The following is a 23,672-nucleotide window of genomic DNA, read 5'->3' as shown; positions in this document are numbered from 1 at the left end:
CTTGCTTCTTGAATAAAAACCATTGTCTTCTCTGTTAAAACAGTCATTAAAATCAATCATATAGAAATTAAACAGATGTGATGACCAGAGATCACCTTGTAATAGGCCATGGTCAATAGTGAAAGCCAGCCATTGAAAATTATCATGCTTGATCATCACTTCATAGTGGCCAAATAATAATCTTATTATTTTTATAAGATCATCTTCTGCCTGATATATAGCCATTTCTTTTGTAAATTTGACATAATCAATGAATCATAAGCTTTTTTGATATCTAAAAATAAAGCAAACACCTTATGCTTTTGGGACAGGAAAGGGACTTTGTTAGTGGATTTTATGCCAAGAGGCACAACAATCAATTCTGATGCTTATTGTGACCTTCAGAAAACTCTGCCGTGCCATACAAGACAAGCAGCATGGCCTGATGTCTTCTGGCGGCAGATTTCTTTGAAGTCAGAATTTAAAAAATTTTTGAGCGGTATGACAAATGTTTGAACAGAAATGGAAATTATGTAGAAAAGTAGATAAAAGTATGTAGAATATGGGAAAAAATATATTTTAATGATATTTACAGTATTTTTCTTCCTATTAAAAAACGGACCTTATTTAAAAAATAGCCCTCGTATTAATATATCAGATTTTATACTTAAGATACTAACAAGTTTGATTTAAATCTTTTGCAGGATTAGATTGTGAATTAGATATCCAAAGAACAATACAAATGGTGCGCTGTCAAAGGTCAGGAATGGTTCAGACTGAAGCTCAGTATAAATTTGTGTATTTAGCAGTACTACATTATATTGACACTGTTTTACAAATAATGCAGGCAGAACAGGTAAATTAAAGAGTTTTGGAATGTTTTATAATCTTAAAGAATATTAATATGAATATGAATTAATTAATTATATTAATATGAATTAATATATTTAATTATATTTAATATGAAGTAATTAATTATATTAAAATCAGGAAAATAAATAAAATAATAAGAAAATGGTAGGTAAATAAAATTTTACATTTTTTAAAATAAATTTCTAGCAAAAGGATAAAATTTTTGTTCTTAGAGAAAGTGGACAAAAAATATTATTATGCTAACTTCCTACTATTAAACTTCAGCTCCATCTTATTTCTAAAGGAAATAAGACAATAACACAAAATAAATGTCTTCTAAGTATTAACACGGTATTGAATAATAAACATCCTCAAACAAAACCTTTTTTTATCAGTGTTGTATTCAGGGGTTTTGTGTTGAATACAACACTGATAAAAAAAAAGTTTTGTTTGTGGATGAAATAAGACAATGCTATATTGTTTTATATCCTTTGACAATTCTGTTATGTACTAAATTTTATGGATTTGTTTATTTTTCTTTTAGTGTTTGAGTAACAAAATGCCTTTATTTATAGTGATATTTTATTCTTGAAGTCCTTTTACTGAAATAGAGTCTTTATTACCTAAAATTTCATATATATAATTTTTACAACTATTTAATATTTATTTTCATTTGTAGTTTTTGTAATAATAGTGATTAAATTATCCATGTACAGGTAACCCCCGTATAACACAGCACTTCTATAGCATGGATTCACTCTAACATGGTTCAAGAATTGGGAACATCCCCCGTATAACACAGTGGTTTTATAGCACGGGTTCACTCTAACACGGTTCGGGAATTGGGTAAAACCCTTGTACAACATGAAATGTAATAAAGGATGCATTCTTTTATACTTCCACATAACTCTGTGCAAGCATTCTAATTGTTTTCATGGCTACTTTGAATGCTTTTTTAACAATAATCCATTTAATGGTTAAATTTTACAATTGGGACCCTTCTTTTGCCTCTAAAAGCTCATTTTAGAATTATAGATTGCTCCATCATGATACTATCAATAGTGCAGGCACCGCCATCTTTCTTTCACTGTCGTTCCTAAATTCCTACAAACAGCAGCGCACTCCCATTGCAGAGCGACTGCTATTAACGAACGCACTCAAAAACTGTTACTAGTTGATGATGCTCATGCTGAGATCATCATATAGGATGAATAATTCTCTGGTAAAATATTTACTTAAATAATAAATAAGTATTTTACCAATAAAAAAAATAATAATAAATCCGATTTAAATAAGGATTTAANTTCTTGGGTTTTTTAACACCCTGGTCACAAAATGCATAGAAAAATAAATAAATTTGACAAGACTTGCATTGATATGAACTTTCTGATTTTATGCTTGAAAATTAAAAAAACTTAATTTTTTAATTTTGGATTTTTTTAGCCTGACAATGATAGCAGTTTGGATTCTGAAAGAAAATACTATGTTGCCACTCAGGGAACATTGACTAACACTCTAGGAGATTTTTGGTGGATGGTTTGGCAATTAAATAGTAGAGTAATTGTTATGACAACCAGAGAGGTTGAAAGAGGAAAGGTTAGTTAAATGCTTTGATAACAAATAGCATTGAGTTGCAGATAATTTTCATTTTTTTAAAAATACCTATTAATAATAATTAAAAAATAAAAAGAGGAATAATTTCACATTGTGATAAAAAGAGATTCTTTAATTAAAAATAATTTTGCTTTTTGGCAAATAAATCTTCTTCAATTAAACTTTGAAAATACATAACAAATTTGAACGATGATTTAAATTAAAATAAACAAATTTTATATTATTTAACTTTTTGTACAAGGGAAAAAAAAAAAGTTGCAGAGAATTATAATTGTGGTAGATAAGGAATGACTTAATTCCATACAGTTGCAAATTTTAATATGGAAATGTTGCATACATTGTTAATCTTAATATAAATGGCTTCTATCAGGAATAATATTTTATGCTTTCTTGGGCTTAATAATAACTTTATCTTTTTTCACTTGGCTCATAATTGTCTTAGGCTATGATGGCTATTGTCATTATTGTTATTCCATATTTTACATCATGTTGATGTTCTACATTGAAGAATATAAAAGTGATGTGAAATATAGAATACTTGCAAAGAAGTAAAAGTACTTTTAAATAAAGAATGTCTTTGTATTATGGATAATGTGAAATTATTTCTTTTGATTTATTTTCTACAAGATAAAGTAAGAAAATCAATAATAACAAGAGAATTGTAAAAATCAGTTACTGTGAACATTTTTTATAAAATGATTTAAAATTTAAACAAAAGAAAGGGATTGCAAATATACTTTTGCAATATATTTCATAATCAACCCAAACTAACAAAGGCAACTTTAAAAAGAGTAAAAATAAAATATTTCATTTTTAATAATTTGTTGAATTTTCTTGATTTCACACTAATTTCACTTTGGTTAGTTAAAGTCTCTTAGTTTTTGATACATAAGAATCATCAAAACTAGAGAGGAATAGGGGTCGGCAGGAGCAGCGCTTTGCATAGATGTTTGCGGCTCTTCAGACATAAACTCCAATTTCACCTCATCTCAAGCAGCCTTATAACATGAGTTTATGTGATAGAACCACCAAACAAACTTCGACTTGTATGGCATACTCTCTACCACTCTTTAGCCCAGGCATGGTCAACGTATGGCCTGCAGGCCAGATCTAATGAATTTATGTAGCCTGTGATTAATCTTTCAATATTACCTATTCAAGTATGAATAGTGTGATGAAAAATTCTGATGAAAAAAAAAAAAAAAAGGTCAACAACTCACTGTGTGTTTAGAGTTAACCCTCCATTACAAATCTCTGAAGTACAATGTAAAATGTTGATAAAGCACAATAATGTGAAAAATGTATCTGCAATCTTTATATACAGTTTAGTCTCTACGGGGTGACACCACAATAAGATCTTGCACCACCTCAAAATCTTCATAGGGCAGCCTCTGGTTTAGCCCATGAAAAAAGTTTTCTTTCCAATTCAGCCCAGGGGCAAAAACTGTTGGCCACCCCTGCTTTAGCCCATCCACACATGACCACACTTGCATTGATCAATATGAGTTGCATGCAAATGGTAGCATTTGAAGCATATCTATATATATAATTTATCCCATTGAATGCGTGTCCATCTGTGTAACGTTACGCCAAAAACAGCCAGTAGAGGTGCCCCTGTCATATATCATATTTCGCAAATTTAAATTAACATATATGCGGCTCTCTGGGACTTTTGTTATCCTATTTCCATGACAATTTGGCTTTTCTCACTTGACAAACTGCTGACCCCTGACTTAGATGATGGTCCTTTTTAGTCAAACATGTTTTAGCATCTTTCTGATCAGTATTACAAATACTATAAAGTATTTAATTTAATATTTTTATGCTGTATATTATCCATTTTACTCTTTTCCTGATAATTTGTTTGGTAAAACATTTTTATTGTTGTCTACTGTAAATTTTTAAAATCCAGTTTTATTTGCCATCTTGTTACTATAAACTACTGAACATTCTTTATCCATAACATAATTATTTGTGAACTAATTTTCACTATAAATAAATAAAATGTCCATGACTTCAATTATTTTGTCTGTTCATTGCTGTTGCCAAGTCACAAATTTAATTATAGTTTTGTTGGGCTACAAATTGTTGTATACAGTATATATAATGATGAATATAATGAGAACTATTGTTTATATTTTTATTTTAAAAAATTACACTATTTTTTCCATATTATGAATAACAAATGATTTATATTTTAGAATAAATGTGCAAAATACTGGCCAGATGTTGATGAAGTAAAGCAAGCTGGAAAAATTACAATAAAGGGCATTGTTGAATCACCTACTGTTGATTATACATTAAGAGAGTTTGAAGTAACTAAAGAAAATGAGGTAATATTTCATCTAACGGAAAATGATTTGTTTAAAAAAAATATATATAGTGATTTGTGATTTAAGTTTTTTATAATAAATTCAGCATCTAATCTAACACTTTATTATAAAATGTATTAAAATTTCTTGAAAAACTTTAAAACACAATTCAAATTTAAACGTTTAAATGAAAACATTTTAATCATTTTAAATGTTAATACAGTACAGCATTGATTATCTGACTCAATTGGGGACTGGGGTTGGTCAGATAACTGAAAAAACAGATAACCGAAAAATATGAAAAAATACATTATTAGTATAGTATATTAGTATATCTCATGTAATTAGTATATTAGTATATCGCTATTAATCTACTTTGCGTTGAATTTTCATCGATGTTAAGCCTAACAAAAAATTTTTTAAAATAATAATCATCGCTATTGTATCGTTAAAAATTAGAAAATTAAGCCTCATTTAAATAATGGCTCCCTTTCGTGGTTGAGCCATGTTGCCAGCTAAATCATGTAAAAATACTATAAAAGTAGCCAAGACATAGCCAAATATTATAGCGCCACATCACTAACGGACATTTGAATTTGCCGACTAGAACGATCGGTTAACCAATGTGACAGTTAATCGGGGATCGGATAATCGATGCTCTACTGTAATTATCATATTATAAGTTCTTGAAAAACAGTTTTTAAAATATTTTGAATTTGTTTATTTTATTAATTAATTTAAAAAATATTTTATCCGAAATCATTTTAAGTTTTTAATTTGATTGATTAAAAAAACAAAAACTGAATATTGTAAAATTTATATTATTATAATTTTGGGCACTTTGTTTGTTTTAAAGTAAAATATTATTATATCACACTCTACAAAAATTCCTTCTTGTAATGTAAACCAAAAATTATCTTTTTCAAATTTTCTTAGTTAATATGCATACAAGTTGGAAGTGTCAGTATAGGAGCTTTTTCAGTTCTTATATTTGCATTGTTTAAAAGTATGGCAATAAGAGAGAGTTTTTCTTAAAAATTTTCTGACAATGATTGCAATATCTGTGCATAGCTTGTATGTCCATTACAATAGTCATTTATTTCTCATGTGTAATGATCATAAGTTCAGCAGATTTTGTCTCTGGAAAGAAAAAAAATTGAAAATTTGAATATGGATGATGGAAATAAAATATGGTAAGAAGTTAATTAGTAGTGAGAAGTTAATTATCAACAAAAAGAGAAAAGAGAAAGAAGTGAAAATTAATGATGCAACTTATATGATTAAGCATTTTGAGTCTGTCCAAAAGCATATGTGAACAGCAAAAAAACAGAAGTTAAAGATTAAGTGTTTATATAGTTTTTTGGCTAATGTCAGTTATACAGTAAGTTTTGGTAAAGCCTATATATATAATTTTTATTATATTTTTTATGGAAATAGTGATGCAATTTATAATGTTCATGAATTCTACCACTCTTTAGCCCAGGCATGGTCAACGTATGGCCTGCAGGCCAGATCTAATGAATTTATGTAGCCTGTGATTAATCTTTCAATATTACCTATTCAAGTATGAATAGTGTGATGAAAAATTCTGATGCAAAAAAAAAAAAAAAGGTCAACAACTCACTGTGTGTTTAGAGTTAATTCTCCATTACAAATCTCATAAGTACAGAGTAAGTAGAGTGTTGATAAAACATGATAATGTGAAAAATGTATCTGTAATCTCTATCTACAATTCAGTCTNGTATTAAGAATATCGTGAGAATCATGATTTTATTAATTAATTATCATGGGAAATATATTTAGTTTTCTTGAATTGTTTACCAAAAAGGAAGACACATTCAACACTTTTTACAAAAGAAGGAATCAACTTCTTTTCCCACAGGATTTATCGGTAATTCTGACCACCATCTGTATTTTTACCCCTTCTACATGTCATCATGCATCATGTTGTAATCGTGGATCATTTTATGCCATTGGTCAGAGAGCCTGATAAAAGGATAGTTTACCTGCCATTCGAGGCAGTCCATAAGAAATTGGGAAAGTGCCATACAAGACACATCTCCTCGTCCATAAGATCTCTTCGACATATTTTAACTTGTGCACATACAGAAAAAAGGAAGATTGTCCCAAAGAGTTTATCCTCCATCTCCCGTACTCCTCCAAAGACTACTGACCGACTTACATCATAAGGTAGTATGATTTATATCATACTTGTAAACTCTCTCTCTCGCGAGGAATAGATAGTTTTGTTATTCTTGTGATTAGGTTAAAGAAATGTTATTCTCTCCATACATCTGTATTTACTTTGTTAACCTTATTAAATCTTGTTTGTTAATTAATATGGTCTCGTCTTTGAACTCAGCTCTATATCAAGCTTATCACTTACCCGCATATCCTCCCCACTCATGAAATAAGCCCTCCTACTTTAATTTATTCACTATCTCATATCATGAGTTAAAACTGGTGTCAGGAATCCTGAGTATAGATCGGGATTTTACGATCTCTGATCTAAAACATCTTTTTAAAACCATTCTACGACTCTGCGGGCAGATCTTCCAGATCCGTAGCCGATTAAGTGGTAGAGACTACATTTATCTACCCAGTTCTTCACAATATTAATTAAAATACAATAAGTTTTAATTCAAAATGTAATTCATTTGATTTACAACAGAATAAAACTGAAATTTAATAGATGAAAAATTGTATTGTACTGATTTTAAAATTCAAAGAGAAACCAAAAACTAGCAGGATATATACAAGCAAGGAAAGAAGAGGAGGGCATTAATAACACACACACTTCAATATTAAATGCTGGAAAAACTTATGTGGTTAATCAGATGGCTGCATGTTATTTGCATTTACTCTGTTGAGCAAGGTGTTGTTATTTTTACTGTTTATTTTTTATTTATTTGATATATTTTTTTTGTTTAAATTACTCAGAATACTTTTAAATTTTGAATAATTAAGTCATGTTTCTAGAGTTTGTTCATTTTTTTTTAATTTTGTGAAATATGTAACTTAATGTTGACTACTAAGTATGATCAAAATTTAGTTAATTAGTTATCAACTGAATTGCTGGAAATTGAGTATTTTACTTTGTTTTCATTTTATTAGAGTCAGTACCATCAAGTACAGTTGACCCCCCCATAACACGGGTTCCTATAGTTTGGATTCCTATATGACGGTGAAAAAATTGCAACAGTATTCGTACAAACACGCTAAAAAAACTTGTATAATTCGGTAAAACGTCATCGCTGACTCGTGTTGCGACAGGATTGGTCGAATCTAGACCAATAACGGATATTGTACAAACTGTTGAGTTTAAACGAGCAGCAGACCTACTAAAAACCATTTATTATTTAATGCCCATAAAAATTATATTTATATTAATGATGTCTCCAAAGTTCAGCAAAGTTTTCGCAAAAAAAATAATTTATCAGGAAGCACGCGAGCATCATTTGATGACAAGCTCCACGACGAAAACAAGCTTAAGTAATGGCGTTGTCGAATGGTGCATGCTCGGCAAGTAATTTTACAATTTTTTGTTTATAGCATAGTTTATATGGATTATTCCCAAAAAATTATATGTATTTTGGAAATGTTGAGTCAAATTAGTCTAGAATTGATTAATTTTATGGAAGAAAACCTTTCAAACAGCCGTAGTCCGTAAACTGCACACGTGCAGGGCTGTGATTGGCTCTAGTATTTAAGGACTCATAGAACATTAATTTCATAAAGAACTGAACGTATCTACCATATCTAACATATCTACCATATTATAGGAGGGTTGACTGTAGTTTAGCTGGTAATATTTCACAATCTTAGAAAAAAATTTAATAAGTCTTTTTATAAAAAATGATCACAGTTTGAATCTGTTTAATTCTAATCTAAGAGCACTTTCAGGAGTATTATGTTCTAACGAGAAAATTTTGCAAATAAATTTCTTTTGAATTATTTCTAGCTTCTGATAATAAGTTAGGTTCCAGATCGGTGAAGCATATCCTATAGAATTCATAATAATGGAGTTGAATAGTATAAAATTAACTATTATATTCTTCAATTTAACCTGACTAACTAGTTTCACCTTATTATTAATCAGTATGTTGATTTTGATTATTCTTCTTTTGTATTGTTTTTCAAACAACAATGTAGGAGTTAAAATAATTCTCAGAAATTTGATGTCGTGAACTATTTTAAATTCTTTGTTATTGAGATAAAAAGACGTTTCTTAGAAAGTCTGGTTCCGTTTCAAAAGATCATTACAGATGATTTATTAGGGTTGATTTTTAATTTTAGTTCTTCACAATACTCATTCAAAGCATGCATCTTTCTACATAAAGCAGCAGCTGTTGGAGCAATAATCACTATGTCGTCTGCATAGGATATTGAATGTATTACTTGCTTCTTGAATAAAAACCATTGTCTTCTCTGTTAAAACAGTCATTAAAATCAATCATATAGAAATTAAACAGATGTGATGACCAGAGATCACCTTGTAATAGGCCATGGTCAATAGTGAAAGCCAGCCATTGAAAATTATCATGCTTGATCATCACTTCATAGTGGCCAAATAATAATCTTATTATTTTTATAAGATCATCTTCTGCCTGATATATAGCCATTTCTTTTGTAAATTTGACATAATCAATGAATCATAAGCTTTTTTGATATCTAAAAATAAAGCAAACACCTTATGCTTTTGGGACAGGAAAGGGACTTTGTTAGTGGATTTTATGCCAAGAGGCACAACAATCAATTCTGATGCTTATTGTGACCTTCAGAAAACTCTGCCGTGCCATACAAGACAAGCAGCATGGCCTGATGTCTTCTGGCGGCAGATTTCTTTGAAGTCAGAATTTAAAAAATTTTTGAGCGGTATGACAAATGTTTGAACAGAAATGGAAATTATGTAGAAAAGTAGATAAAAGTATGTAGAATATGGGAAAAAATATATTTTAATGATATTTACAGTATTTTTCTTCCTATTAAAAAACGGACCTTATTTAAAAAATAGCCCTCGTATTAATATATCAGATTTTATACTTAAGATACTAACAAGTTTGATTTAAATCTTTTGCAGGATTAGATTGTGAATTAGATATCCAAAGAACAATACAAATGGTGCGCTGTCAAAGGTCAGGAATGGTTCAGACTGAAGCTCAGTATAAATTTGTGTATTTAGCAGTACTACATTATATTGACACTGTTTTACAAATAATGCAGGCAGAACAGGTAAATTAAAGAGTTTTGGAATGTTTTATAATCTTAAAGAATATTAATATGAATATGAATTAATTAATTATATTAATATGAATTAATATATTTAATTATATTTAATATGAAGTAATTAATTATATTAAAATCAGGAAAATAAATAAAATAATAAGAAAATGGTAGGTAAATAAAATTTTACATTTTTTAAAATAAATTTCTAGCAAAAGGATAAAATTTTTGTTCTTAGAGAAAGTGGACAAAAAATATTATTATGCTAACTTCCTACTATTAAACTTCAGCTCCATCTTATTTCTAAAGGAAATAAGACAATAACACAAAATAAATGTCTTCTAAGTATTAACACGGTATTGAATAATAAACATCCTCAAACAAAACCTTTTTTTATCAGTGTTGTATTCAGGGGTTTTGTGTTGAATACAACACTGATAAAAAAAAAGTTTTGTTTGTGGATGAAATAAGACAATGCTATATTGTTTTATATCCTTTGACAATTCTGTTATGTACTAAATTTTATGGATTTGTTTATTTTTCTTTTAGTGTTTGAGTAACAAAATGCCTTTATTTATAGTGATATTTTATTCTTGAAGTCCTTTTACTGAAATAGAGTCTTTATTACCTAAAATTTCATATATATAATTTTTACAACTATTTAATATTTATTTTCATTTGTAGTTTTTGTAATAATAGTGATTAAATTATCCATGTACAGGTAACCCCCGTATAACACAGCACTTCTATAGCATGGATTCACTCTAACATGGTTCAAGAATTGGGAACATCCCCCGTATAACACAGTGGTTTTATAGCACGGGTTCACTCTAACACGGTTCGGGAATTGGGTAAAACCCTTGTACAACATGAAATGTAATAAAGGATGCATTCTTTTATACTTCCACATAACTCTGTGCAAGCATTCTAATTGTTTTCATGGCTACTTTGAATGCTTTTTTAACAATAATCCATTTAATGGTTAAATTTTACAATTGGGACCCTTCTTTTGCCTCTAAAAGCTCATTTTAGAATTATAGATTGCTCCATCATGATACTATCAATAGTGCAGGCACCGCCATCTTTCTTTCACTGTCGTTCCTAAATTCCTACAAACAGCAGCGCACTCCCATTGCAGAGCGACTGCTATTAACGAACGCACTCAAAAACTGTTACTAGTTGATGATGCTCATGCTGAGATCATCATATAGGATGAATAATTCTCTGGTAAAATATTTACTTAAATAATAAATAAGTATTTTACCAATAAAAAAAATAATAATAAATCCGATTTAAATAAGGATTTAATAGCATGTTTTTTTAATTTTTGAAACCTAACCCTCCTTTTCGCACTAGTTCTTTGTTTCGCATAACATGGCAATTTTTTGGAACTCCCGTGTTATACAGGGGTTACCTGTACATAAAAAGTTTTATTGATTTTTTTTTTTTTTAATTCAAATTGTTTAGAATATTTTTTAGTGCTACAAAAAAGTATTAAAATAAAATGCCAATCAAAAATATTTTGTTTACATGATGATTTGAAATATTACAAAAATATTTTTTAATGAATGTTTTTGTTAACTGCAAAATCCTTAGTAACATTTATTTCCATCAATAAGTGATGATAATATAAGTTGTTATTAAAAAATTAACTTGTTTATTTTAAGAATAAGCAGACAATTATTAAAAAATTGGCTATTTTTAAAATAAAATTGTACATACAATTTTATTTTAAAAAGCTTTATACAGTGGAACCCCGGTTAACGAACTTAATCCGTTCCGCGACTTCGTTCGTTAACTGAATTGTTCGTTAACCAAAGCAATTTTTCCCATAGAAATTAATGCAAATGTAATTAATCCGTTCTAGTCTCCGAAATTTTTGTGATTTTATTTGTAATATATAGCAGATTTTCTTTGATGAAAATGTAGGAAAACGTAGTATCATCATTACAGCAACAAACATGTAAACTTTGTTTAATAAAATAGCACTGTACATACCTTCGTTGTTGTAGTTGGTGGCAGAAAAGTGGATTTATACGAATCTTAATGCTTAGAAGGGAAATCCTCTCCAAAAAAATAACGGGTAGCACTTCATCGAAAAATTCTTTGAGTTGAAGTCTCTTTCGGTAAGAAAACCTACCAGTAGCTAAGCGGTCTTCGTACCCTGAACACGGGGAGTTCGTTCGTGAGCTCGCACCTTGCTCAGACGGGCTGGCCACGTGGAGTTTTCCGGGTTTTCTCCACGTCTGTAACGCCTAAATAGGGGCTAGTTTCCCTTAAAAACACCTCCTAGAAGGCATTCCCCTAGGCAGATCGCCCAAGTGTTGCGTTGTCATAATTTAACAAAACAAACAAACTCTTTCCGTAAGGAACAAGAAATTGATCTAAAGTTGATTGTTTTACTCTTTTAATCAAAATTTTTCTCAAATGCGATAGCGCATTGTCATTCATATTGCGTTGTCGTTTTCTATTGCCACTATGACTTTTTTCTTTCTTGGATGCCATATTGATTAAATATATAAATCACAAAACTGAAAAAAGAAGTATAGCACAAACACTCGGAAAAGCAATGCTTAACTCACGCATGCCTAACACCAACTGAAATTTGACACAAAATACCGTTACGTTCGTTATCCGAATTTTGTTCGTTATCCGAGACAAAATTTTTGTAAAATAAAAGTTCGTTAACCGATTTGGTTGTTAACCAGGACGTTCGTTAACCGGGGTTCCACTGTAATATGAAGGCTTAAAGATATAAATCAGTAGTTCTCAACACATGTTTTGCAGAACACAAGTGTTCTGTAAACTTGCCCCAAGTTTTCCACAAAAATTTTTTTTTTAAATTTTATTACAAATTTATTCATAGATGATTCCATTTTATTATTTTATTTAATATAATAAAGTTTTAGTTTATTGTTTCATTCTTTCATGAGAATAGTAAGCATGGAATTGCTTATCAATTTTTGAATATATTGATAATGCTCTACATAATAAAAAATATATGATTGGTGTTCTCTGGCTTCAGAAAGATTGAAAAACCACTGATATAAACTATTAGATATATTTATTTTAAATAATCTTAGATAATTCTCTCAGAAACAGTGAATTAATCAAGAAAGAAAAAAGCACTATTATTCCTTTCAAGTCACTAAAAAAAGTTTTAAATCTAAAATATAATTTTTGTATGAATATTTTATTTATTTCTATTTAAATTGGTTAATAGAAACAAAAGTGTTTTAAACACATTCTTGTGATTTAATATTTTCAGTTCTAAATGTTAATTTTTATCACGTTTCATTAAAACATTTAAAAACCTAAAGAAGTTTATACAATTGTAAAATTTCTTTTAAGTAAAAGATTCTATATTTATTTTTATTTATTTCCAAGTTATTTTGCAATTTATTTTTTATTTAAATTTCATATTGATAAATCATAATACTTTTTATTTATTTAGAAGAGCTTGCAGTTAGGAAGAGAATATACTAATATAATGTATACTTATGAAGTTGCTGGCTTAGCAGATTTAGTAAAAACCCCTCGATCTGCTTCTTCTCTTAGCATCACTTCTTCAGCTGCACAATTACTTCAGAATGCTGACAATCAAAAACCNATCAGAAGTTTTAGTTTAAAATACTGATTATACCTGTGATATGATGCTGAGCATATATATATGCTAGCTTTTTATATTTTTAAAATTATTTTTTAGAAATCAGAATATAAATCAGTTATATTGAATTATAATAAATATTAGTTTTACAATTTTGAAACAGAGTTTGCATTTTATGATTATTTTGATATTGAGAGTTATTATTTATTCATTTTATTCTCAAAAATGGGTGTTTGAATTGTTTGGTCAAATGTTGATGGTGTATCATAACAATAAGAAAGTATTTAGTTGTTTGGATATTGTTATAAAGTTAAATCTGGGTGGTTATAGAAAGTGTGTTTATTCCTGCATTGCAAAGAATAATTTTTGAAAAATGCCAAATTTACAAAAGTTATTATTTAAATTAAATCTGGCCAATGGAAACAAAATTGTTTTATTTAGAAGTTAATGTTAGAATGCATACTCTGTATATTATTATTTATGCTAATCCTAAAATTATTTTCTTATAGATTACAATCAAAAATAGGATTGTATTATGTATCTAACAAACTGAGATATATTATTTGATACTAAAAATATAAGCATAGATATATACTTACAAGCATTACATATATATACATCTTAGATATTATGATTTAATAGTACAATTGTAAATATTTTTTAAAGTTAGAATTTAATAATGTTTCTTTTCTATTAGGAAAATTTATATTTGTTGTCAAAATGTGTTATAAGTTTATACAATTGTAAAATTTCTTTTAAGTAAAAGATTCTATATTTATTTTTATTTATTTCCAAGTTATTTTGCAATTTATTTTTTATTTAAATTTCATATTGATAAATCATAATACTTTTTATTTATTTAGAAGAGCTTGCAGTTAGGAAGAGAATATACTAATATAATGTATACTTATGAAGTTGCTGGCTTAGCAGATTTAGTAAAAACCCCTCGATCTGCTTCTTCTCTTAGCATCACTTCTTCAGCTGCACAATTACTTCAGAATGCTGACAATCAAAAACCTCCTCTTCCACCAAAAACTATTAATGAATCACTAACTAGGTAAAAAGAAATTTATCTCTTCAATAATGTATCTTGTGGAAAACTAATTAATATCTTATTTAATTATAAATTTTTAGCATTACATCTCCCAAAGATTCTCTATGGGAAAAATATGAAAATTTGGTTGTGAACGAAAAATCATCCAATAACCCATCACAACTTTCACATAAATCATGACAACCACTGATATGCAGGTAAAATCATAAATTGAAACTTATTTAAATGGAATTTTTAATAGTGCTTTCTGTTTTTGTGTATATTTAATATAGGCTAGAACATTTGTGCTCTGCTAAATAGTTATTATACAACTAGCAAGACTGTCATCTAAGATGTAGATGTTTATTGCTTACATATTGTGGAAGCTTCTTATAAATCTACTAATAATGATTGGACAGTCAGTTTGGTCAGTTCTGTACAGAAAATATACTTTTATGCATCTTGTATACATACATATATAAATACATACATACATACATACATAAATATATATATATATAAGAGCTCCATTTGTTAGTTTTGGTTTTTAATAAGTTTAGAATCTATTTTGTAAATTGAGTATAATTTTTTAAATACTGTATTATAACAAAATAAAATTTGTTTTAAAAAATAGATATAATTTAAAAACATTTGTAAATTGAGAGGGATAAATTATGAGGATGAAAGAGAAGGATGATCATATTTGATTTCTTGTATTTGCAATTATTTTTAACTGTTGTGATTTTTTCTTTAAATTGTTAAACTGTTTCTTGATCTTGTTAAAATAATATTGAATTAATAAACTGGTTAATAAATTATTAATTTGAATGTATTAAAAAAAACTATTTTAACAAAATTATCTGGACCATTTCTCAATAACTATCAAATAAAATTGTCCAGAATAAAAAATATTGTGATAATTTTACTCATAAAAATATATTAAAAGAAACAATGTTGTATTTGTTTATTCCTGCATTTCAAATTGGGAACAGTTTTTTTTTTATGTATGTATTTAATATTTGATTTTTGATAAATATGAAAAAAATGGACTATAATTTGCCCAAGAAAAAAATGTAAAATAAATTAATAATATTCAATATTATTTGAATATTATATGTAAAAATTTCAAGAAACAAGCTGTGAAATTTTAAAAATTTTCAAAAGTTAATTGTGTGTGTTTATTTTTGCTATCTGAAAGCAATTCTTGTAGTAACTATTATATATTGACTGTTTGATAGATAAGTATTTTTTATTAATTTCATATTATAAATCAATTTACGAACTATGTATAACAAAGCCATCAAAAAAGATATCAGAAGTTTTAGTTTAAAATACTGATTATACCTGTGATATGATGCTGAGCATATATATATGCTAGCTTTTTATATTTTTAAAATTATTTTTTAGAAATCAGAATATAAATCAGTTATATTGAATTATAATAAATATTAGTTTTACAATTTTGAAACAGAGTTTGCATTTTATGATTATTTTGATATTGAGAGTTATTATTTATTCATTTTATTCTCAAAAATGGGTGTTTGAATTGTTTGGTCAAATGTTGATGGTGTATCATAACAATAAGAAAGTATTTAGTTGTTTGGATATTGTTATAAAGTTAAATCTGGGTGGTTATAGAAAGTGTGTTTATTCCTGCATTGCAAAGAATAATTTTTGAAAAATGCCAAATTTACAAAAGTTATTATTTAAATTAAATCTGGCCAATGGAAACAAAATTGTTTTATTTAGAAGTTAATGTTAGAATGCATACTCTGTATATTATTATTTATGCTAATCCTAAAATTATTTTCTTATAGATTACAATCAAAAATAGGATTGTATTATGTATCTAACAAACTGAGATATATTATTTGATACTAAAAATATAAGCATAGATATATACTTACAAGCATTACATATATATACATCTTAGATATTATGATTTAATAGTACAATTGTAAATATTTTTTAAAGTTAGAATTTAATAATGTTTCTTTTCTATTAGGAAAATTTATATTTGTTGTCAAAATGTGTTATATGTGTTGTTTATCAGAGATGTGATAGTTTCCTTCAAAATATTTTAAATTATAGCATTAACAATAAGATCACAATTTAATTATTAGGAAAGATCTGTTGATCCATGAAATAATTTTTTTTTGTAGTTTAAATAAACTGATTTGAAAAGTTAATAATAATTTTTGAATTGTTTAGATAATAAATTTATTTATAGTTTTTCTTCTGTATGAAATATTCAATTTAATTACACAGAAACTTGATGCACAAATAACATAACTTTATTTCATAAAAAGAGACTCATATTTCATAACTGGAAATATGCATATTAATAATTTACAATTTGATAGGCAAATAGAATTAATACTTTGATTCAAACTAAGTTTTTAGAATTCTATATGTTTTAATTTAAATTTTTATAAATTTTATATTTATGAAATTTATAAACATTTCAGGATTAAAAGAAATAAAAATATATTATTTATAATATAATGAAATGATGTGTAAAAATACTTTTGTTCTAAAACAAAATTGTTTTGAGAAATAAGTTATGTATAGAACTGGTTTTCATTATGAAAGGACTATGGCAGATAATATTTGCAAATTTTGTTGTTATATAATACAGAAAAAATAAGCAATTTCAATACAGCTTTTAAAATTAAATTGAATTAGTTTAAATTGATTTGTTTTTCTTCAATATAAAATAAAATAATAATCTGCAATTAACTTCAATTGAATTTTTGTTTCCTATATTTTTAATAAAATGACAAATGTTGTTAAATTTTTATGATGATTTGCCTTTGTTGTATTTTCCATTGAACAAATATACATGCTTAAATCAAAATTTTATGCAGCTTTATGCATTTACTTTAAAATTTATAAATCGTAAAAATATATTATTATTTATTAAAATGATATTTAGATAAACTTCAAAATTCTAGATTTTCAGTATCAAAAATAATAATAATGATTATGTTATATACTTCAGAGTTTTTATTCATATGTTGCAATGCTTTTTACTATTTAATTTATCCTATTATGAATGAATTTAAATTGCAAAAAGTTAGTTAAATAGAATAATTCTACATAGGTATGCTCTAATTAATAAATATTAGGTAAAATTGAAAATAATACCAAAATTGATTTATTGATTGGTCATTAGATAGATATGTATATCAAAAGAAATTGTATATGAATATCAAAATTATATATGTGCATATTTGTTTGCATTAAAATTTTTGGATTAATCAGATATCTGATTAAAGTTAACTTCAAAAATTTAAGTAAATGATTTATGATTTTAATTTAAAAATAAAGTTTTGTTTGAAACAAGTAGAAACTATTAAATAATAATTAGATCAATTATTAAATATTTAAGTTGAATTTTTGTTATTTAAAAAATTATTATTATTAAACACTATTTTTAAACTTGTATCTTCAATAAATTTCCTTATGAAAGATTTTAGGGGAAAATGTGTTGCAGATGACATAATAGATGTTTATATGTGTGCAGAAAAGGTAACAGTTAAATAAAAGTCATTTTTCAGTTGATCGTGTGTATTAATCATAATTTAAGTTTTTCAGCTTGTTTTAAAACATTAAAAAATTCTTACTTTATTGCATTGATAGACTGATACAGGTAATGTGACATACAACTATAATAAATGAATTAAATTTTGAATTATTTTGAGAAAACTTGGAGGGTAACTATAGTCTTTTTATTTTAGGTAATATCTCTGGAGTTTATATGAAGTCTGTCAGGCCTCAAAGGCATTCAAATAACTTCCAAGCTTTTCAATAAATTATATATTTATTCATCTATTTTAATGACAAATAAAGCTATATATATATATATTTTTTTTTTACTCAAAAGGTTCAGTATTCTATCAACAGAAATCTTTATATTGAAAATAATTATAAAATAACATATACAAAATAAATGTATAATTTCAATACACAAAAAATAGTCTAATTCCTTGTCATTCAATCAAATTATTATTTATTTATTTATTGTGACTATAAAATTAGCAAAACTGCATTCTTATATAAAAAGATTAAAATACTGTATATGTTTTAAATCATTAAAACAATGCAAAATAATTTTAATATATTTATAAAATAAAAAAATTGATTTTATTGGTCATGTTTTTCAACATGGGAATGGTGAGAGTGGAGTCACTCATTTCACATCACTACATTGCATTTACATGCACACGTGCTCATTAAATTGTACATTTGGTTGTTTATCAAATTTTGGAATTGGGAGGATAGTGGGTGGTGGGTACAATCCAAAATATCATTAGAATACATTATATTATTTAGAAGTGCATGATATTTGAGGACATGATACAAAACAAGTTAAATAAAAGCAATTAAAAATTTTAATTGCTTTTTAATTATAGATTAATAAGCTGTGATCAAAATATATTTTAATAAAAGTAATTTTTTAAAAATCTTAGGATCTCTACTTCTTAGTCATTTGAATGCCTGTAGACCTGGTGAAATTAATAATAATTCTTAGGAGATATTACTTAACATAAAACTATGGATTTATATTGCAAATAGTGAGATTATATATAAAATCTTAAAAAAATATTCAATGCCCAAAAAACACTGTTCAAATATGTCACAATTATGCATTTAATATGTAACTTAAAATATTACTAAGTTACATATGAAAAATATTTGTAGTATGATACAGAAGATATATTTTTTTAAAATTTGTTTTTGCTGGAAGTAAGTGTATACTTTCAGATTCACTTAATAAATTAGAATTTATTTTTTAATGCTATATTAACAATAGAAAAAAATTAATTTTTATGTATTCATATTTTGTATTTTCTATTAATATATTTGGAATGTTGTCAAATGATAATGATAGTAATAATAAAGAGTCTCTTTGTGAATTAGTTGTTGTTTATTAAACTGTTTGTTATTGATTCTAAGATTAGTTTCAAAATCTGAATGCAGTTATATATATTAATGACAATTTTCGAAAACTTTTGTTAACTTTATACTAATCATTTTATTCTGCATGATAAGATTTACAGACATCATATGATTGGAAGATATTAGTAAAAGTAACTAGTAACAATACAATAAGAGCTCCAGTGGCAGAACCAATTTGGCTTATGCCTCCACACCACATCATGGCAAAATGACTTCCTTCTTGACGTAAGATAGATGTGGAACATGCTTTAACATAAGAGAGTAAACTGACAAAGCATATCCAAGATAAAATCTAAACAAAATTGAAATTGTTAGAAAGAAATGTACATTAAAATTAAAAAATTTTTAAGAACATATACTGACTATTAAAATTACTCCAGCTGTTGTGTGTATTAGAGGTGGTGATGGGCTTGTCACTGCTGCTGTCATAATATAGACAGACCAACCTGTACCAATTACCATTTGCAAGCTGATGAGTGGCAGTGACTTTGTGGGAAAGAACATAGCCACAAAACATGCTAAAGGATTGGCAATGCTTGAGAGTGTCACTGATAAATGGTAAGCCACATTTCCATAAGGCAAGCATGAGTATGTCTGAAAAATTTCATATTTTGCATTTATTGAATTCTTATTTTTGCTGAGAGGAATTCTTATTTTTTACTTACCTGTATTGCTGGTAGAACTCCATTTGTCAGAGCACAACAAAATACTTGAAATGCTAAAAGTGTCACAAAGCGTCTTTTATTTAGTACACGAGATTTTACAAGTGATGCTCTTGTTTGAGTTTCAGATGAAATACTTTGTTCAGATGACTGACTGTCGAAATTCTCATCACAGTTTTTCTTGAAAATAATTGGTACAATTGTGGTTGACATCACTTTCTCTTCTTTAATTTGAGGTAGAAGATGAAGGAAGATAAAAGATAATCCACTCATTATCATCAAGAAAGTTAAAATTCCAAAAAAAGTTTCAGCAGAAAACAGAGGTGGATCAGAATATTGTATCCATTTTGTTGTGTTTGTATTATTGACTAATTTGCATTTTGCATTTCCTCCTACACCTTGGATTAATGCCACTATTCCTGGTAAAAGACCACTCATGCCTTCACCAATTAAGTAAGATAAAAGATATTTTTCTTTATAGTGTGCCATAAAAGGTAGATATAGAACAGAAGAAGTACAGTCCACAAATGCCAAAAGAAATGCCAATGAGAGAAGTGCAGTACTATGGAGATTTCCAAAAACAACAGATGTTTTTGACCAAAGAAAAGTAAGCAGAAAACATGAAGTGATTCCAATTGATAATGTAAAATAAATCACTGGTATTTCCAATTTCTGTCGGAAAAAGTTGTGTGTAAATAATTAGTGGTATGTTTGTAGTAAATAAAGATACTTACCCTGGAAGACCATTTTCTACATGCCAAAGTGTAAATTATTGGTCCTAAATTAGCTATCTGGGTGATGACTACGATATAAGAGGCTAGTGACCACCCTTCGGGCAATACTTGGAGCAGAACAGGTAATTCTACCCATAAACCATTAATTTCCATCCAAGAACTGAGTCCAAAAAAGACTGCTAGGATATCTATGAGTATTATTCTTCCACCAAACTCAGTCATGCTGGAAATTGAAAGGCTAGAAAGAGAACAACAATTTCACAAGTTAATTTCATAATATAGTCTATTGCTTAGTTACGAAAATAAATTAATACTGAATAATTTATATTTTCTGCTCTCTACATGTAGTTTTAAGATTTATGTTTAGTTGTGTAGTTTTAAACGAGAAAACAAATTTCAAATATAATGACATAAATAAGCTTACCTTCCATATTTAATGTCAGCCATTGCTGTTCAAATTTTGTATAATTGATTTTAGTCTATAAGTTCATTGAACTTTTGAAAGTAGATAAAAATTGAAATTTTAATTTTAATCATACTTGTGATAATCAGTTTAATCGATATTTTCACTAACACTTCTGTGAATTATAATAGGAAAACAAAACAAGTTTTTAAAATCAAGTTTATACTCTGCATAACAGCGAGTCTCGTTATAAATTTTTAAAACCTACGTATGTCTTTATTATATATACACAATGATGATTCAAAGTATGATCTTTTGGACTTGCTGCATTATCAGCTTTATCTTTTTAATTATCATTAGATAAATAGTTACATAACTTTTTTGGACATACAAAAATTATATACCACTAATAAAATTTTTGATTTGATTTAATTAGATTTGATATTGCAAAATTTCATTTTGCCATGAAATCTTATGAAAATATGACGATAAACTGTGCATTTTAGTTTAGTTTAGAGAGAATTTACAGATTTTACTTTAAAGTGGCTCTTCAAGTTCCGAAATACTATGGGAGACGACCGGAAGTACGAGCGATGAGATTAAGGTAGGAGTCTATCGCTCTGGGGGACCCGGAATCTAACTCGGACGGATCGAAAAACCTAGGAATTTTTTAGGGGTGGTCTGTCCTTCATTACCCGACCGCCCCATTGTGGGCTTGGTCGAAACCATAGTGGACTTTCTAAAAAATAAGAGGCTCTTTTATTGCTCACAGGGCGGTGAGATTTTTTAAAAAGATATAGGTTACTGTGGACACATTGGCTGGTAAAGCGCTTTAATGCAGCTGGATAAGCAAACCAATGGCAGTCAGTTTCATTTGAAACGAATTATTGGATTATTATTGAAATTTTGGTAAACTTGCACGCAGCACACACATTAGATAGATAGCTTAGATTAAATAGTATTTTTCCATTAAAAACGAAATATTGTCAATAACTGTTCTTATCCTTCCGATGCTAAATCATTTCGTTGTGGCATGACAAGCAAAAGTCAGTTAACGTCTATAACTTCCGCTGTATTAAAATAAAATCTCAGTTTATTCAAGATAAATACTGAATATGTACTAATGGACTCTGTACAATTTTATCATTCGATTTATTTAGTGAGAGTTAAACAATTAAAATCAGTTGTCACCGATAAGAGCTATTTCAAAACTTAATAACAAATATTGAAATTCCTGTATATCTGTGAGATTTAATGTCATTTGTCAAATATTCATGTTTACTTTTCCGAAAAACGTGCGTACACAAAACTTGAAAAAAAAAATCTCGATGTGCAAAACAATAAAAATGAGTGTGTGTTGCCGTGCAAACTTATCCTTTGCGTTTGTTTAGTAGTAATCGTGCGAGTATATTTTTTTTAACTTTAGGAATTTGTGTAATTGCAAATACTGAAGTTCATTATTATGTAACAGTCATGTTTGCAATGAGGTGCTCAATCTTGTTTCTTAGGTAAAGAACGGTCCACCAATGACCGAGTGTATAAAACCACTCTAATATTGGTCGTGGGTTTCCCACAAAGGCCTCCCGGGAGGCATTCCCCTCGGCAGATCGTCTACGTGGCGTGTTGCCGAAACCAAACCAAGTGAAGAATCGTTAAGGCCGGCTCGTACTTCGCGAGAATGGAAAGAGAAGAGAACGTGTGTTCAGTTATTATTTTCTCATAAGCATTCGTACTTCAAAAAAAATGAAAGAGAAACGTGCATGCGTTTTCGGTGCCTGCAGTTAAAAATTCGGCGCCTATCGGGTACTGTTTCAAAGCATGCTTTTGGTTGTAATTGGGTCGTAAAAATGTTTAAAAAAAAACGAGGATATATGCGTTTAATTTGAGAAGAGAACTGAGAATATTATCTTAAATTAAGGAAGATAGTCTTAGTGTATTTTTGACATTTTATGTATGTAAAGATATATATATATATACACAGTAATACCCCGAACTTACGCGATAGGTGGGATCGAGCGGTAACCGCGTAAGTCGGGGTATAATTTCCCATATAAATACATACAAATAATTTTTAATTGGGGCCGGAGACTAAAAAAAACAATAATTTAGAAAAAAGTGTTTAATAAAATCTTAGATAATACATATGTATAACAAATTAGGCCTATATTATTTTACAATTTTTCACATTTACTGGATTATTACGCCATAATTTTAACATTGTTTCCATCTCAGCGATAATACTGTGACGTTTACGAATGATGCTTGAATTTAAAGATTGAGCATTTTTCACA

At 27.8% G+C, this 23,672-nt stretch overlaps 3 protein-coding genes across 5 annotated transcripts in view; 2 read left to right on the top strand and 1 right to left on the bottom strand.

Moving 5' to 3' along the window:
* LOC111640721 (tyrosine-protein phosphatase corkscrew-like) overlaps positions 1-15,679 on the top strand; it is a 73,510-nt gene extending 57,831 nt beyond the window's left edge. Inside the window, exons 12-15 of the mRNA XM_023386759.1 lie at positions 684-835; positions 14,451-14,644; positions 14,722-14,838; positions 14,914-15,679. Of these exons, the coding sequence (XP_023242527.1) occupies positions 684-835; positions 14,451-14,644; positions 14,722-14,821 (446 nt within the window). The 3' untranslated portion in view covers positions 14,822-14,838; positions 14,914-15,679. The remainder of the gene's footprint in view (positions 1-683; positions 836-14,450; positions 14,645-14,721; positions 14,839-14,913) is intronic.
* Positions 2,237-4,870, top strand: LOC111640724 (tyrosine-protein phosphatase corkscrew-like). Its single transcript, XM_023386764.1, has 2 exons — positions 2,237-2,427; positions 4,647-4,870. Exons 1-2 carry the CDS (start codon positions 2,365-2,367, stop codon positions 4,836-4,838), a joined length of 255 nt encoding a protein of 84 aa, XP_023242532.1. The 5' UTR covers positions 2,237-2,364; the 3' UTR covers positions 4,839-4,870.
* Positions 15,680-19,115: 3,436 nt separating the features above from the next.
* LOC111640723 (solute carrier family 52, riboflavin transporter, member 3-B-like) overlaps positions 19,116-23,672 on the bottom strand; it is an 11,456-nt gene continuing 6,899 nt past the window's right edge. For 2 of the 3 annotated variants that reach the window (XM_023386763.1, XM_023386762.1), the window contains exons 2-5: positions 20,979-21,216; positions 20,248-20,916; positions 19,946-20,176; positions 19,116-19,874 (exon numbers count right to left, since the gene is read on the bottom strand). In XM_023386763.1, coding sequence (XP_023242531.1) covers positions 19,659-19,874; positions 19,946-20,176; positions 20,248-20,916; positions 20,979-21,200 — 1,338 coding nt within the window. In that variant the 5' untranslated portion in view covers positions 21,201-21,216 and the 3' untranslated portion in view covers positions 19,116-19,658. Of the gene's footprint in view, positions 19,875-19,945; positions 20,177-20,247; positions 20,917-20,978; positions 21,217-21,402; positions 21,983-23,672 lie in introns of those variants that run through there. The other variant, XM_023386761.1, reaches the window with a different exon arrangement.

This window comes from Centruroides sculpturatus, unplaced genomic scaffold (genome assembly GCF_000671375.1).
Source record: "Centruroides sculpturatus isolate CEXI.00-Female unplaced genomic scaffold, Cexi_2.0 scaffold1341, whole genome shotgun sequence".
Classification (NCBI taxonomy): domain Eukaryota; kingdom Metazoa; phylum Arthropoda; class Arachnida; order Scorpiones; family Buthidae; genus Centruroides; species Centruroides sculpturatus.
This window is presented reverse-complemented; position numbering and strand designations above follow the sequence as displayed.

Bases quoted from the DNA above. Each gene is read 5' to 3' on its own strand.
- LOC111640724 (XM_023386764.1), top strand. From the start codon at position 2,365: ATGGTTTGGCAATTAAATAGTAGAGTAATTGTTATGACAACCAGAGAG. The intron at 2,428-4,646 runs GTTAGTTAAATG...TTTATATTTTAG, and splicing joins GAGAGGTTGAAAGAGGAAAG to AATAAATGTGCAAAATACTG.